Source organism: Dipodomys merriami, unplaced genomic scaffold, assembly GCF_024711535.1.
Source record: "Dipodomys merriami isolate MVZ:Mamm:240054 unplaced genomic scaffold, mDipMer1.0.p SCAF_50, whole genome shotgun sequence".
NCBI lineage: Eukaryota > Metazoa > Chordata > Mammalia > Rodentia > Heteromyidae > Dipodomys > Dipodomys merriami.
The window spans coordinates 4,386,553-4,402,458 of NW_027206069.1; the positions used below are offsets into that span (position 1 = coordinate 4,386,553).

The window sequence follows — 15,906 nt, forward strand, 5'->3', positions numbered from 1 at the left end:
TGAACCTGGGGCTTGGGCACTGTCCCTGAATTCTTTCTTAAGGGTATTAATCTACCACTTTGAGCTATAAGATAAGACTCTCCTGGACTTTTCTGTCTAGGCTGTTTGAACTGCAATCCTCAGGTCTTAGTCTCCTGGGTTACTAGGATTATAGGTGTGAGCCACCAGCACCTGGCTACATTTTTTTTTTTTTTTAGTTCATCAACTGCATTGCTTTCATTTCTTTATCAAGAGTCAGTGTTTAAAAGATGAAAAAAAAAATGTGAGCCACGACCATAGCTTCTGTTTTCTTGTATTTTAATCAGTGATTTTAAAATCTAATTATTTTGGTGAAGGTTGAGTATTTAGCTTGAAAATACACATTTATAAATGCTGCATTCTCTCTAACAGTTTTGTAACAAGCAGGTAATAAATACAAAACCAGACCCCTGGCATAGCGTATGAGATGAAATGGAAAAAATTAGTCCAAGAGAGCTAGTCTGCTCTTTCTTCAGGAAAGTTCATAAACTGGGTACAAGAATTGCCCCAGGTGGAGGAATGGATTTCTGGCAGAAAAGACTCCTGTACTGAAAGAGAGGAAGACATTCTAAAGTACAGTCCTAAAGGGGTGCCTTGACTGTCCTGCATCATAGGAACAGAGAGGTGGGAGAGAGGTCCCTGAACCCCAAGGACTATCATCCTCAGGCAGTGCCTCTCCTGGGGACTCCCCTCTGTGTAGACAGTCTGGCAAGTTGGGACAATTACACATCTTTGCCCTCACTAACGTGCTTTGCCAAGCAAGTGTATGGTTACTTGAAAATGATCTGTCTCATTAGTATAAAGTAGCATTAAATATACGAGAACTAATCCTTTGCCCTGTTACGTATTAAGAATGCATGCTAAGTTTGTTTTATGTCCCTTTATTCTTTCTTTACTGCATCTCAGATTTACATTTTTTATGGCACTCGGTCAAATGCAGAGTTTGTGATCCACAGTGGTTTTTTCTTTGACAATAATTCACACGACAGAGTGAAAATAAAGCTTGGAGTGAGTAAAAGCGACAGACTCTACGCCATGAAGGCCGAGGTCTTGGCCCGCGCTGGCATCCCAACGTACGTAGAAAAACATTGGCCGCTCTTTGCTGTGGTCCTTACAGTGCTGAGTTGGTGTGTTAATACAATCCCTCTACAGTACTTTGTCTTAGTCCTGTTATTCCTGTTACACGGCGATCGTGGAGGTAGATGCACGGTGATTTAGCAGTGTTTGCAGACAGTCATGTTGCTGGGAGCACCACAGTCAGTCAGGGGATGTGGCCCATTGTCCTCATTACCTTAAATAAGTGCCTTGGCCCCATTAATGTCTTTCACCTTGGAAAGGTTAATGACCTGGATCAATTTGTTTCATTTAATTCTTTGCCTCCATTAGTTTCTCTAATGAAGTCATGCTCCTCAGCAATTTCAAGAATTCCTGGTTAAGTTCTTTAAGATTTTCTCACATTTGAGGTGTAAAATGATAACGAAGACAACAATGATGATTTATTAGTTCTCCAGGGAATAGAGGAACCATTCTTAATGAAAATGGATGATCCAGACTTTTTTTTTTTATTGAGCCTGTCAATATCTGATTAATGATTGAAGTGTGAACTCAACATGTTATTATTCACATTTTTTAGGAACTGTAGGTATCCTTCTCCTAGCTGAGTGTGCAGCCCAGGGTCAGGGTGGTGGGATGCAGACAGGCTGGCCCAGGTGGCCAGGCCCTGGTGGGCCCTCAGCGCCCTCTTCTGCCATGGGCCTGGGCCCCAGGCACTCTGCAGGGATTGCAGCTTGCCCTTGAGGAACCTTGAGCACCACCCCCAGGGGTGCTGCAGAGCTTGGATTTGCTCTGGAGGAATCAGGGATCCTGGCTGACTTCACTTCTCACTCTTGTCAGGTCCAGTGTTTTTGCCTTGCATTTCACGGAGCCGCCCATCTCTGCTCAGCTTCTGGCTTTTCTTCGAGTATTCTGCATGACTGAAGGTAAAAACAACTTCAGGGGGAAAAAAAGATGTTGATTTTGTTGTTGTTGTTGTTGTTGTTTTTTGTGGTTGTGGGGCTTGGGCGCTGTCCCTGAGCTCCTTTGCTCAAGGGTATTGTTCTACCACTTTGAGCCACAGCTCCACTTTTGGTTTTCTGGTGGTTAATTGGAAATAAGAGTCTCATACTTGCTTGCCTGGGCTGGCTTTGAACCACAATCCTCAGATCTCAGCCTCCTGAGTAGCTAGGATTATAGGCATAAGCCACTGGCACCTAGAGGGATATTAATTTTTTTAATTTATGAAAGTTTAAAGCATAGGGAAGTATATTAAAGATAAAATTGCTGGGCTGGGAAGGTGGCTTAGTGGTAGAGTACTTGGCTTGCATGCATGAGGCCCTGGGTTCGATTCCTCAGCACCACATAAGCAGAAAAAAAAAGCCGGAAGTGGTGCTGTGGCTCAAGTGGTGGAGCGCTAGCAATGAGCTGAAGAGCTGAGGGACAGCGCCCAGGCACAGTGTTCAGGCCCACAACCGGACCCAAAAAAAAAAAAAAAGATAAAATTGCTTAAAACTATGGAAAGACTTGGAAAAAATTATATTGTGAAGTAAGCCAGGTCCCATGGTTTCCCTTATTTGCAATAACTAGTATATGTCTGAGTCAAGCAGAAAAGGTCAGATAAGTTGATGTTAGGGAAATGAACCCTAAGATATGCATTGAAATGTTTTTTTCTTTCATGCAATTGTTTCTAACACATTTATAAAATGATTTCTTTGTTGCTTTGTATGTCTCTCCCCCATGGTAGAACCCCTGGTTTCACTGTATTTGATGTTGTTATAATTTGTGGAGGGGAAGGGAAAAAACAAATTGTTTAAATAGGGATACAGGTGGACCCATTGCAACAAAGAGACGTACAAGTCGTATGTCGAGAACGAACTTTACAACTTTGGTGGGGGGGGAGGGTTGGGGGGGTGGGGGGAGGATGGGATGGGAAGGGGAAACAAAGGAGGACGCTACAATGCTTGATAAGAAATGTACTCATTATCTTGCCTATGTAATTGCAACCCCTCTGTACAGTATTTTCACAATAAAAAAAATTGCTTAAAACTAAAGCACCTTTGGGGAGTGAGAATATGGTAGTATTGGAGTCCCAAAAAATGGCTCTATTTTACCCTGGAAATGTTAAATATAAAGCAAATAAGTAGCATGGAAAACAAAATGTGTATATAACACAGAATGTTCTTGGCTAAGCCTCCCATTTCAGTCCCAGAAAGACTGAAGTACATGAGCGAGCATCTCTTATATGTTTTCTTAAGACATGTCAGCTGGGATTTCTTGTGCTGAGATTTGACCTGGCTGTGTTCTTATTTTCACTCTAAGCTGTATTTCCCAAACTCGCCTTGATCCTGAGGTTTTAGTTTCATTTGCATTTGTGCTAAATCTTCTATAGAAGAGATAGGACAGGACTGAATGAAAGGGTGTGTGAGCAAGTCACTCTCTGAGCGGTAGGGCATGTTCTTCTGGAACAAAGCTGCCAAAGCAGGAGGGAGAGGGTGGTGTTTGTTACACAGAGCCAGTGGCCACCGAGAGACCTCTGCGCCCTGCTGTCTGTGGCCGCAGCCTCCTGTGTGGGTGCTCGAGTCCAAGGCTCCACGTCAGACTAGAGTGGAGGCGGCTTTGATGCCAGCCGTGGAGCCAGACAAAGTGAGACGAGGTAATTGTTCCTTAAAAGCAACTGCATTGCTGGAGACTCGTCGTCAGATGGGGACTTGTGGTGCCTTTGTACACCAGTGGTGGTTTATCACCTCAATGTTAGAGGTGATCTAGCTATGGGCTTTTCTTCTGTGTGTGTGTGTGTGTGTGTGTATGTGTGTGTGTAAGACACAATTGAAAGTCACAGTTCATATCCTCAAGGAGTGTATAAGAAAGTGACAAACGGGGGTGGCAATCACTATCATTTGGGGCACTCACCATGTGCCAATCAATGTGTTTTATTTTCAGCTCACCAGGCCTGTGAGCCAGGCACCGCATTTCACTGATGTAGTGTCCACTTCAAAGTGGATGGGTGGCTTTGGCCAGCGAGGGAAGACCCTGGCTTAGAGCCTCCACAGCCTGTGCTCCACACACACACCTTCCAAACCCTTGCAGTTTGCAAGGAACGAATCCATGGAAGAAGTTCTTAGTGGAGACTACACTTGGGCCCTGGCACACAGTCAGGGTTTGGGTGGAGGAGGGGGAGGAGTAGGAGGCAGAGGGAGGAGGGTGAACAGGGCTCTGGCTGCTCTGGGTGACCACACGGGCTGCAGCAGGCGGAAGGCAGCGTGGAGCCACCTGGGAGGGAGGGGCTGGCAGGAAATGGCCTGGAAGGAAACCTGCTTTCAGGCACCTGTGGTGTGCTCTGCTGACACCTTGGTAGGCCTCGAGTCTCCCGCGCTGTGAGCTGGGCAGAAGCAGAGGAAGCTTGGGGTTGAATGTGGACCCTGAGAAAGGAGGGACAAGCTAGTACTTAGCATGTGGGGCTTCTGACAAATTTCTTCTTCTGAAGCTTTTTTAGACTGCCATCTCTTCAGACAAAGTATTTAAACAGGAGAATCAAGAATTTGAAAGTTCTGAAGTTTATCGTGCTGTTTTGCTAGCAAATACAACTGGAGAAATCTCTTTTTTTGAACATTAGATAACATCTATTTTCTTAAAATAAAAATTTAAAAAACAGAATCATTTTAGATCTGTTGCTGCTCTTCAGTTTCTTTAGTCATCGGAAGACAATTTGTCATGTCAAGACAATTGATGTATTCTTTGAATTACTCCAACTAATACTAATAAAAGTTTGGTTTGCTGGCAGCGACTGTTCCTCAATTTGAATTGTAAATAGTGACAGCTGTAGGGCATTTTGCTCTGAAAGAGAAACTGTCTCACAATTACATAAGAAGCATTGGTGTATTTCTTGAGCATGAAGAGGGTGGGCATGTTTGGTCTTCTGGAGAGAATGTGCCAGGAGACGAAATGCTCAGAGCAGTTGCTGAATTCTTTCTTAAATATATTTGAAGGTAATTGAGATGTTCACTTGTGTTTACTTGTAATTCCTATTTAAATTCCTGACAAGTGAGACACATATAGTCTCATTTTTCATTAACATAAAATCTTATGGTTCATCTTTTTTGTTTCTGTCCTTGGCATGTTTGTTATGAGATAAATAACTACCAGTCATCTTTGAGTTCAGAGGGTCCCTAGGTTATTATGACTCTTGCTTATATATTTTTTGCTGTTTTTTGGTATCTTTCTGACCTGTTGGCGTGATGGTGCCCCTGGCTCATGGAAGGGTGCTGTGTAAGTGATGAGTCTGTGTCCATTGCCTTTGGACAGTCTAAAGGCTCTTGATGATGGTCATAAAAGCAGTGATACATGGAGTTCTTTGCCAAGGCTCCAAACACCGGAGTCCTCAACTCATCTCCTTGCCCAGAGCTGAGCACTAATTCTGCCTTGGAGAGGGAGGAGATGGCCCGGGCTGATGGAGTGAGGAGAGCTTTTGGCCACAGGAAGATGACATTGCTGAAAGAGAGGTTTTCTCAGATAGCTTGCTCGTGAAAGTGACAAGCAGTGCTGTTTTCCCTTCTAACCGGTTGCTTTTTTTTTTTTTTTTTTTTTTGTAGAAGAATTGAAAGAACATTTGCTAGGAGACAATGCTATCGACAGAATTTTCACCTTGGGTAACTCTGAATTTCCTGTCAGCTGGGACAATGAGGTCAAACTTTGGACATTTCTTGAAGATAGAGCCTCGCTTCTTTTAAAAACATACAAAACAACGATTGAGGTAATGACTTTGATAAGTGAGGATTTGCACTTTGTTTCCAAAGATCTTAGATTCCTTCTTACCTGTAACTTACTCTGATTCTTCAGCAGAATCTATATTTTACCTTTTTAAGCATAAATGTTTTAGTATTAGTTATTAATAGTTGGTATTAATGCTTTTCTATGTATCATGTTTACACTTACCAAAAAATCACATTGAAGCATTACTGATTAGAAGGTAGCATTTGAAAATTATTTAACATTTAAAAAATAATTTCTGGTACGTGTTTCTACAGCCTAAGTTTGTGTTTGCACTTTGAAAGTTTGGCTTTGAGCCACCAGCTTTAAAGCCTCCTTTCTCCATGCATGTACTCATGCATTCATGCTGTTCACCTGGGGCCCCGGTCAGGGTCCTCAAGTGGCTGAGGTCTTCTTTTTGAGTTACACAGTTTTATTGAGATACAACTTACTCCAGTAAGATTCACAAGTGTACAGTGCATTGTTGACAGAGTGTCTGTGTAGTAAGTCTTAGAACCTTCCTCACAGCCCAGCTTTCCTCACGCCGCTGGCGGCTGACCTGCCTGTTTGTGCAACTTTGCCAGCTTGGACTTCTTGTCATGGATTCTCTTCTTTGTTTTCCAGGAAGATAAGGCTGTCCTGAAAAACCATGACCTTTCTGTTCGTGCGACAATGGCCATTAAATTACGCTTAGGGGAAAAAGAGATTTTGGAAAAAGCAGTCAAGAGCGCAGCCGTCAACCGGGAGTACTACCGCAAACACATGGAGGAGAGGGTGCCACTCCCCAGATACGAGGAGAGTGACCTAGGGCTGCTGGAGGGTGGCATGGGGGACTCGAGGCTCCCGTTGGTCTTGAGAAACCTCGAGGAGGAGGCTGGCGGGCAAGAGGCCTTAAGCCTCAAGGAGGCTGTGAGCAAAGCCAAGGCTGCTGAAAACGGGCTGCTCAATGGCGAGGACTCCATCCCCAATGGGACCCAGTCTGGAAACGGGGGCTTCAGTCCAGAGGAAGGCAAACGGGTGGTTGAAGACGCCAAAGAATCTTCCGATTGCACCAGCGAAGTGAAAGAGCAGCTCTGAGCTGCCATGCTCTGTCGGCAAACCCGGTTCAGCTCAAGGTTTGAACAGTCCACTTCCATCGCCGTGTTCTTCGTTCACGTTCTCTTTCTGCAGAGAGGAAAATATGTTTTTGCTGCTTTATATAAAAATGATTTTTTTAAGTTATTTTAAAGATCTAGTTTTGCTTTTTGATTAAGATTGCCAGCCTGCTTGTAGGCAAAGCGAGCTCAACAATGAAGGGGAAAGAGGTGCCTTTGGAAGATTCCGCAGCGTTCCCGTCTTGGGCCTTGTGTTTGCTCTGGGGAAGAAGCCAGCCCCCTCTCAGCTGTGCCTTTGTGGGCCCATCATCCTGAGTGAAAGCTGCCTCTGCCTCCTGCAGCCAGCTGATGTGGACTTGGGGGGCGTGGCAGGCGGCGGGGCGGGGCACAGCCAAGAGCAGGGTTGGGTCGGGAATCTGCATGTAGAGTCCGGGCAATGTCCTTTTTTTTTTTCTTTAAAAAAAATAATAATACCCCAGTACCAAAAGAAAGGTAAGGTGGCAACCTTATTTTTAATAGTTTTAAATGTTGATGATAATCCTAATTATATAAATATATATATATATATATACACACACACACACATATATAGTGATTTCTAAAGATTTGTTTACTTTTTGTGTTTCTGTTTTGCTGTACTAAGAACTTGTCCTTTTCCGTAAATCAAAGTAGGACATGCATCCTCCTCCTAATTTTAAATGTTGGCTCTTAATTTCAGTGTAGCACACTTGATTTCTGGTGTTGGCAATGGGTGTGCAGCCCAGCTGTCCCTGGCTTTGCCTAGTGCTGCTCAAGGTGAGGCGGGTCCCTGGCTTTTCTGGTTTTCACAACAAGCTAGAGATTTTCAAAGCTACCCTTTTAAGTAAAGATACCCTTATTAAAAAGAAAACATGATTGATATTTTTTGTCTGTTTATTTTCTTTGGAGTGGGACAGGCCCTTTGCGTTGAGCTTTTATGCAGCAATCTTAACTGCCCTGGGGGCACTTGCTGTCTGACTGGTGAGCCTGTGCCCAGGCCATGCTTGCCCTTGGCATAGAGACTGATGATCATGGTCCCCTGTACCTCAGCAGCCACCAGGGGATTCCCAGGGAGGGAGACAGTCGCAGGGCGGGGGGCGGGGGGAGGGGGAGTAGGGCGGGAGGAGGGGACGCAGGTGTCAGGCAGAGGCAGTATCCTACAACAGAGTACATGGCTTCTGTCCTCAGAAAGCTTCTGGTTTTCTGGCTAGTGATGACTGGTGTTCCTTAACCACCAATTTTCACACGGTGTCTGGTGTCCTGTGAGTAGCTTGCTTAGTTTGAAGAAAGCATATAAGTTTGTTAGCTACTGCTGCTGCTGCTGCTGCTGCTGCTGCTGCTGCTGCTGCTGCTGCCGCCGCTGCCGCCGCCACCACCACCCAGGCAGTCCTTCCACCCAGTGGTCCTCCGGTGCTTGCCACCACGCACTTGGGTGAGGAGCTCAGTGCATGGGCGTGTCTTGCCCCAGCAGCCAGACTCGTCTGCCTTTAGATCCCAGTCCGAGCTCCATCTCTGGGAGGATACAGATGTCTGCTGATGTTGGTGCCAGCCCGTGGGCCAGCCCTCTACCTGGGGTACTGCTGGAGATACGCAGCCACACAGGGCAGTGGCCTGTTTTTCTAATCCATCAAAGATGTCCAGAGACTGTGCTCTTCCTCTGCATGCCTGCAATTATGTTTTCTCACCAAACTAACAGTTTTCAAGCCTAATAACACTAAACATGTTTCTGAAGACATAGATACAGTTCTAGTGAAAAATAACATTGAAACATGGGGCAGTTTTCAGGCTATTCACAGTTCCAGTGGAGGTGGACCCCAGTTTTGAGGCCCCATTCCTGGGGCCTCAGGTTCCTCATTTCTTCCTAACGAAAAAGAATGACCCTAAGCATCAAACTCCCCTGCCGAAATAAAGAATCAGAGACTATATCTTTTGTCAATCCCCTATCATTAAAATCTATTTCTGAGTCATTAGACCACAAAGTGACTATGTCAGTTTTATTTATAAAAGTAATTATGTAAGTTGTACTTCCAGTCTGTAAGAGCTCCGTGTCTGGAATGTACAATAGGCTCTAGTAGGAGCAGATTCCTTGACGTGGGAGACAGTACCCGTGTGGCCCTACCTTCCTGAGTCGGCCGGACTCCTCGAGCACTGCTCTGCGGTGACTCACCCCAGTGCGGGCCAGTTGCCCGCTTTGCCCATCCCGTGCAGCAGCTGTGGCACCGCTCACACAGCCCCTACAACTGGGAGCGGCAGCATGAGCATTGGAGAATGAAGGCACAGCGGGTGACCTGGTGTTGAAGGACCTTCATTGCCATCCATCATGAAAGTAGGCCTCTCTCCCACGTCATGTTCAAGTTTTCTGTCTTCCTGTGCTTTTGGATGAGAGGCTATTGATGCGGGTCACTGGGAGCATGCCCTCAGCTGCCTCCCTCGGCCTTGTGATGCTTCTGTGCATAGTTGGCAGCAGGTGTCACCAGCCTGAATACAGTCCACCCATTTCTTGCCACCTAGACAATTGAGACCTGGTTTCCTATGATTTCTAGAAAGGCTCACCAAGGTATATTTAATTTGCTTGAGAGAGAGAAGCAAAACATGAGCAGTACCCTCAGGTGCACAGGCGTTGTTGGATTAAAACTTCACTAGAAATGAGCGGCTTGGCTTTCTGGACGCCATGGCTTAGTTTTTTAGTAACTAATGTGTGTGTCAGAGTAAGAGAATAAACGCTAAGGAAAGGAGTGCTTGTGGCTTGAGCACAGAGCTGAACAGCCTTCGCTGCACGGAGTCCTGGTGGGATTGGGGTGCCCAGATGACGGGTACCGGAGCCGCAGTGCCAGGCTTCGCACAGCGCGAGTTACACTCTCTTCTTTGTATTATTGATCTGGTAGAGTGAGCATGCGTACTAGACAGAACTGACAGCCTGACTCAAGAATCCAGCTTCCTTTTGTTTAAATGTCAATTTGACATGGGTATGGAGTAGAATCCAGTAACTTCATTAAGGGTCACCCTACTATTTTAATCAGCAGCACCTTATATAATGTATTCCTAAAGTTCTCTGTGTAAATTGAATTTGAGTAACTCCAGTTGTATTTAAATGCACCAGCAGATTTGTTATTTAGATGGAGCTGCCCTGCTGGACCTGGGTCCTCCTGGGCGGGAGGAGGAAGCCTGGGCAGGGCCACGCTCTCCCTGTCCTCTCGTGTTTGAGGAGCTGTCACGTGAAGGAGGGAGCAGGTGACTCCCTGGCGGTGTGGAAGGCACAGCCAGGGCTGGGGTGAGGAGGCGCTGCTGCTGCCTCCCCGTGCACACCCCCTGGTGGCCGTGCCGAGGGTTAGCGCCTGAAGTACAGGGCCATCACCGCCTTCTGAGGAGCAGGAAGATGGGGTGCAGGACAGGGACCACACAGGCCTGCCTTGTTCCGCTCCTCCCCCGCCCGGGGGCGGGAAGGGAGCCCTGGGAGCCGTCCTTCCCCGTCCTTCCCTAGGCTGTTTGCTCCTGCTCCTGCCTGAAGAACCCCGGAAGGACTAAGGAGACATGGACCCAAGGTAAAGGGGTGAGTGGCACTGGGGATGGCAGTCACTCCTGCTCTGAGGGTAGAAGGGTGCAGCACTGCTGGGGACCGCAGTTTGTGGTCCAATGATAGATTCTCTGGGTAGTTCTCAGTCCTGCCTCCTGCCTTCCAGGAACGGCGGCAGACATTGAACAAATGACTAGGTAGGCAATGCTTCTAAGGAGAAATTAGCATGGAGGGGAGTGGCATAGCACTGGGCTTTGGGGACCTGTGTTTTCTGTTTTCTTTTTCTGGTCATGGGGCTTGAACTCATGGCCTGGGCGCTGTCCCTGAGCTTTTGCGCTCAAGGCGAGCACTCTACTACTTCGAGCCAAAGCTCTACTTCCAGTTTCCTGGTGGTTCATTGGGGATAAGAGTCTCACAGACTTTCCTGTCAGGCTGGCTTTGAACCCCAGTCCTCAGATCTCAGCTTCCTAAGTAGCTAGGTGGCATGAGCCACTGGTGTATTTTCTGTTTTGGCAGTGCTGGACTTGAACAGGGGCGCTCCACCACTGAGCCAGGCCTCCACTTCTGCTTTGGGAGGGATTTACTCATTAGCACCCACAGTGGGAGAGGGCAGAAAGAAGTGAGGGAGAAGATAGAAGAAGGGACTGAGTTCAGTACTCAGGGCAGCCCTGCTGAAAACTGAGACTGGTTCCTGTGTCTACTGGAGTCCTGGCTCCTGAGTGGGGAGCACATGGGAGCGTCCATCCTTCAGGGAAGGAACTTCTCCAGCAAGGCAGAAGAGCTGTCACCACCTTCTTCAAATTCCCTCCAATGCTGTGGCTACCCCAGGTGGGTAGAGCCAGGCCAAATTGCAGAAGCCTGGCCCAGATCATAGAGCTAAGGAGGTGTCCTTCTAGTAGAGTTCCTAGGTACACAGTGAGGATCCTGACTTACCAGTTAGTATAGAAACACAGGCCTGACAGGGACATTCATGTAAGGGAGCTCTTAAAACATTTAACACACACACACACTTATTTCAAAATCAAGAAATACACCAACCCAACTCAGAGGCTTGTGTGTTGGGGATTACTGTGGAGGGCGTAAGAGCTGATGGTGATTATCTTTCATACTGTGCCAGCATTGCGCACCCAGGAATCCTAGCAGACCCCAAGAGCCCGAGAGGCAGGAATTCACTCCCAGGAATCTTTTCTGTTTTTGTTTTTGTTTAGGTCTGAGATCAGGACTGGACTTGGTACCTGATGCTCTCACTCGATAGCTAGTGCTCTACCAACTGGGCTATGCCTCCAACCCCAACTCGCAGGAATGTTTCCACAGGGCAGCTCAGGCTCCACAGCAGTTGAATCTCCCAGGCTTCCAGGGACATCTTGGTGGGCAAGGCTGGGTCCTAGCCTTCTCCAGAGTCAGGCAGCCCAGTGTTGTGACTGATCACTTCGATGAAGCCCGCATGGCTCTGCTTTTCCAGGCTATGCCAGGTGCTGTCGCCTGACTTAAAAAATCCTGTCACAGGCCTCCCAAAGCCTGGAGCAGAGCTTCCTCTGACGTACAGCACGTTTCCCTCAGTCTCTCACACATTTCTTTTAGGCTTTGCTCTCCATTTGCTGTCAACTCCCTTGGCCTTCCTGTCTCAATCACTCCTAATGTGGGTGTATAAGGAGAAAGGGCTTGCTCACGCTGCTTCCTGTGTCTGCTCACAACTAGCTTTTCCTGGACACCTGGCATCCACCAGAAGTCATTCTGATCCTCTGGCTGCCTTGGATCTCATCCTGCAAAGACCTTTGCTCCTGTAGCTTCTCAGCAGCCTGCACGGGTGAGCCATGCATCCTGCAGGTGGGAGCAGGTGGGGCAGCCTCCTCCTCTTCACAGGCTGCCAGGACAGAGTTCCTTGGTGTTCAGGGATCGCCTGAGATGGCCTTTGCTGATGACAGACACGAGTGTGTCAGAAAAGTACTGGTTTTGAGGTTTCTTGCATACAGGGTTTGGTCAGAAGCCGTGCCTCCAGCCTGTGGAGAGGCAGATGAAGCAGGTGAGTGCCTCCTGGGATGGTATGGGCTGTCGTGAGTCCATCTGTCAAGTGTTGTGGAGATTGTTTCCTCCAGACTCTGTGAGCTTCAGGAGTTTGGCTAGTCTGGACTGAACTAAGGAGTATACCTTTGGTCTCACCCATGCTGTGGTAGAAGTGACTGGAGGTTAGTTTAGGGGTCAGAACCTCCCAGTGCAGTGTGTGTGTGTGTGTGTGTGTGTGTGTGTGTGTGTGTGTGTGTGTGTGTGTGTGTGTGTGTGTGTGTGTGTGTGTGAGAGAGAGAGATGGGGGAGGGGCGAGAGGGAGATTTTGTGTATATAAATATGTATGTCTATAGACACATGAATGCAAAGCTTTCTCCAAATTCACAGTCTTCTTGTTTTGTTTTAGATTGTTTCGCCTGAGGCTGGGTCTGACTATGTAGCCAAGCTGGCATTGAACTGGTGATCCTCCTTCCTCCACCTCAGGGCTCAGATTATGGGTTTGAGCCACCATGCCCATTGGGGCCTGGGAGCTCCTACTTACAGAATGGAATAGCCGCCTAAGGTTGCTGGGAGGAGCAGGTAATACACACCAGTCCCAGTGTGAGCTGACACAAGTGTTACTGTGTGGTCTAATACACATTCAGGTGTGGCCTAGTGTGGGCATCCAGGGATTGTTGAATGAATAACTGAAGGACCGATTGATTCCGTGGCCCAGCCAGAGGCACTGGTCGCTTGCGGGCGGGGTGGGGCGGGGCTCCTGGGCCCAGGGAGCTATTCCCATCATTCCTGTGACTCTGGGGCACGGCCTCCATTCAGGCTGCCACTGCTCCATTCACCATGCACTACCCACACCTGACGAGTATGCTGCACTGAAATACTGAATTCATTTTGTACATGTCATCTATATTTATATGTGTTTCAGTGAACAGCCATCTTGACATGCACCTCCAAATTTCTTGGCTCTGAGTTTTCAAGTACCTCTTACAGGCAACTCAAAACAAACCCTCCCGAGTGTCAATGTAAATGACAACTGACTGAAGTCACAGCAAGCAATAGTCGTGTGCACCTACCTCAGCTGGCCTAATTGTGTGAACAGTGCTCTGGCCAACACCAGGATGTGTTGTCAAGTGCATCGTGAAATGCTGCTAGAGACACAGCTACTGTTATTTCATGTCCAAATTAAAAGACGGTTTTGTGCTGGTCATTGGCAGTCGTCAAAATAACTAGCTTTGGGTTTGCATTGTCTAATGACTTAAGATTGGTTGACACCACGGAGACTGCAGTTACAATTACAATCAAGAACCCCGCCCCAAGCCCCTTTGGGTTTTAAAGGTGCTTTGAGAGGTATCAGGGAAAAGCATTGCACTGCTTGGCTCTGCTCCGAGTCATGGGCTGAGTATCAGCCTAGATTAAATTAGGGCATGTTGATGGCCTCCATCCCCTCCTGTCACCTCCTCCTCAAAAGCAGGGCTGGAATAGAAGCCCCAGCCCGCTGCAGCTGACAGCTCCAGCTAGCGAAGGGGGAATCTTTCCATGAAAGCCTCCACCATGTTGCTCTGCAAGGCTGGGGTTGAGCGGAGGGAAGCCAGGAGCAGAGCCCTGGCCCTGTTCTTCACCACATGTTGAGATGCTGTGAGAGCCGGTGACTCACATGCCACCAGCAGTAACCAAAGCTACCAACTCAGAACGGCGTGTTCCCAGGAGGGCTCCGGCTACTTTGCATAAGTTAACTAGGTGGAGTGCTCCAAGTGCCGAGTAGATCTGAGCTTTCACTTTGCAATGGCAAAGGCAGACTTGTCTTCCAGTATTCCCTATCTTTGACCTGAGGTTGGCAGGGTGGGAGAGGGGTGTGGAGTAGCGCGTCGGGGAGGGAGGCACCCGAGGGGAAAACATCATTCCCACCGCACACACATTTGATGGCTGCAGTACCACGTTGGTCTTCTCTGGGGCTCAGAATACCAGAATCCAAGCAGGCATCAGGCGGCTGTGCCTGTCTGCCCACACACAAGTGCTAAGAACAGATGGCAAAGGCCCCGTTCCCCAGGTGACAAGTGGAGGTCCAGCCACCAGGCTGGCCAATGAGGAGGCGAGCTTCAGTGTCCTCATGGCCTGTGCCCAAGTTTGTCTTCTTTAATATGCTTTGGGTCAGTGACAGCTACAGCAGGTTCTGGGGTATCGGTATGTACGGGCACTGCCCTGTGCTCTGGCTGGCGACCCCCAGGAAGTGACACGCAATACCTGTGGACAAGCTGAAGGAGGCAGAGAATGATAGCCCGCTGGCAGGTCCTAATGTCCTCGCTGGTGAAAGGAAGGCAGGCTGGGCAGGCGGGCAGGGCCATCAGCTCCATACTATACCTGATCGTTGATGCTTGTGTATTCTTTCATAACCTCACACGCATTCTCCCTCCTGCCACACACACACACACACAGGTTCATTTCTATTACCAAACAATGGAGAATCTGTCTCTGATGTATTCATTTTATAACTTAGATGAAAGCACGCCTCGGAAAGCTAGGATGGTTGTCATGGTTTTAAATATCACATTGCCAGATTTTCTAACATTCTGGGATCAGTGGGGAGATACAATCACACTTAGGAGACACATGCATCCCAGCTTTGGGACTGACCTAATGATCTCCGGGAAGTCCATATTTCCTTCACCAAAACTGAAACCTATGGAGACCGGTAAGCAGGACCAGGCCTGTCTCCAAATGGCCATTCCTCATCTCCCCATGCACGGCATATAGAAAACTCACCTCTGCAGCCCATTTGAGGGGTCACTGAATTGTCACAGAAGCCAGACCCTTCAGAATACCTTTAAAGGGGCAAAAACAAGGATTTAGAAGGTCGGAGGTCAGTAATGGATGATATCCAAGCATCAGACCTTGTCTGCTCTCTGTATTTGATTCCTGTGACAAGTTTCGTCATTTACTGGCCAGGCTACTCATGGCCGCAGAGGCTAGAATCTCTGCTCACCAACACTTCGGTGTCTAGAAACCCAGGTGAAGAAGGACCCTCCCTGAAACAAATAGGAAGTAACTCCCCTAGGCATCAAGTAATCCTGCAGTCTAGCTGTAAGGAAGCCAGGGTTTCCAGCAGCAATTAAGCTACATGATTGGATGCAGGGGAAACTTTATAATTGCTCCCAGGTAGCAATTTACTAGGGTAGATGTTACTTATGACATGTGTCAAGAAGGTCAAAGTTTATACTTCCTTGGACATTAACCTAATCTTGGAACCTCTCAAAGTTACACTTTTTGGTCATTAATTTTTTTTTTACAAGCAGAGATTTTGACAATTAACCCAGTTAATAAAGGTCAAATTTCAATTTTTTTCCAATTTCTGCAGCATTTAACTTATTCCTTTTTGAAAACGGGAAGATAGCGGATGATAAATAGTTATTAAATGAGTACAAGGATGTAGTTCTTCTGTCACGGTGATGACTACGAAACAGCTGATCCTGGAAGAATAGAATT

At 47.5% G+C, this 15,906-nt stretch overlaps 1 protein-coding gene across 1 annotated transcript in view; it reads left to right on the plus strand.

Moving 5' to 3' along the window:
- Setd3 (SET domain containing 3, actin N3(tau)-histidine methyltransferase) overlaps positions 1–7,791 on the plus strand; it is a 73,298-nt gene extending 65,507 nt beyond the window's left edge. The window contains exons 10-13 of the mRNA XM_069997605.1: positions 925–1,091; positions 1,912–1,997; positions 5,643–5,803; positions 6,424–7,791. Coding sequence (XP_069853706.1) covers positions 925–1,091; positions 1,912–1,997; positions 5,643–5,803; positions 6,424–6,876 — 867 coding nt within the window. The 3' untranslated portion in view covers positions 6,877–7,791. The remainder of the gene's footprint in view (positions 1–924; positions 1,092–1,911; positions 1,998–5,642; positions 5,804–6,423) is intronic.
- The last annotated feature ends 8,115 nt before the right edge of the window (positions 7,792–15,906 follow it).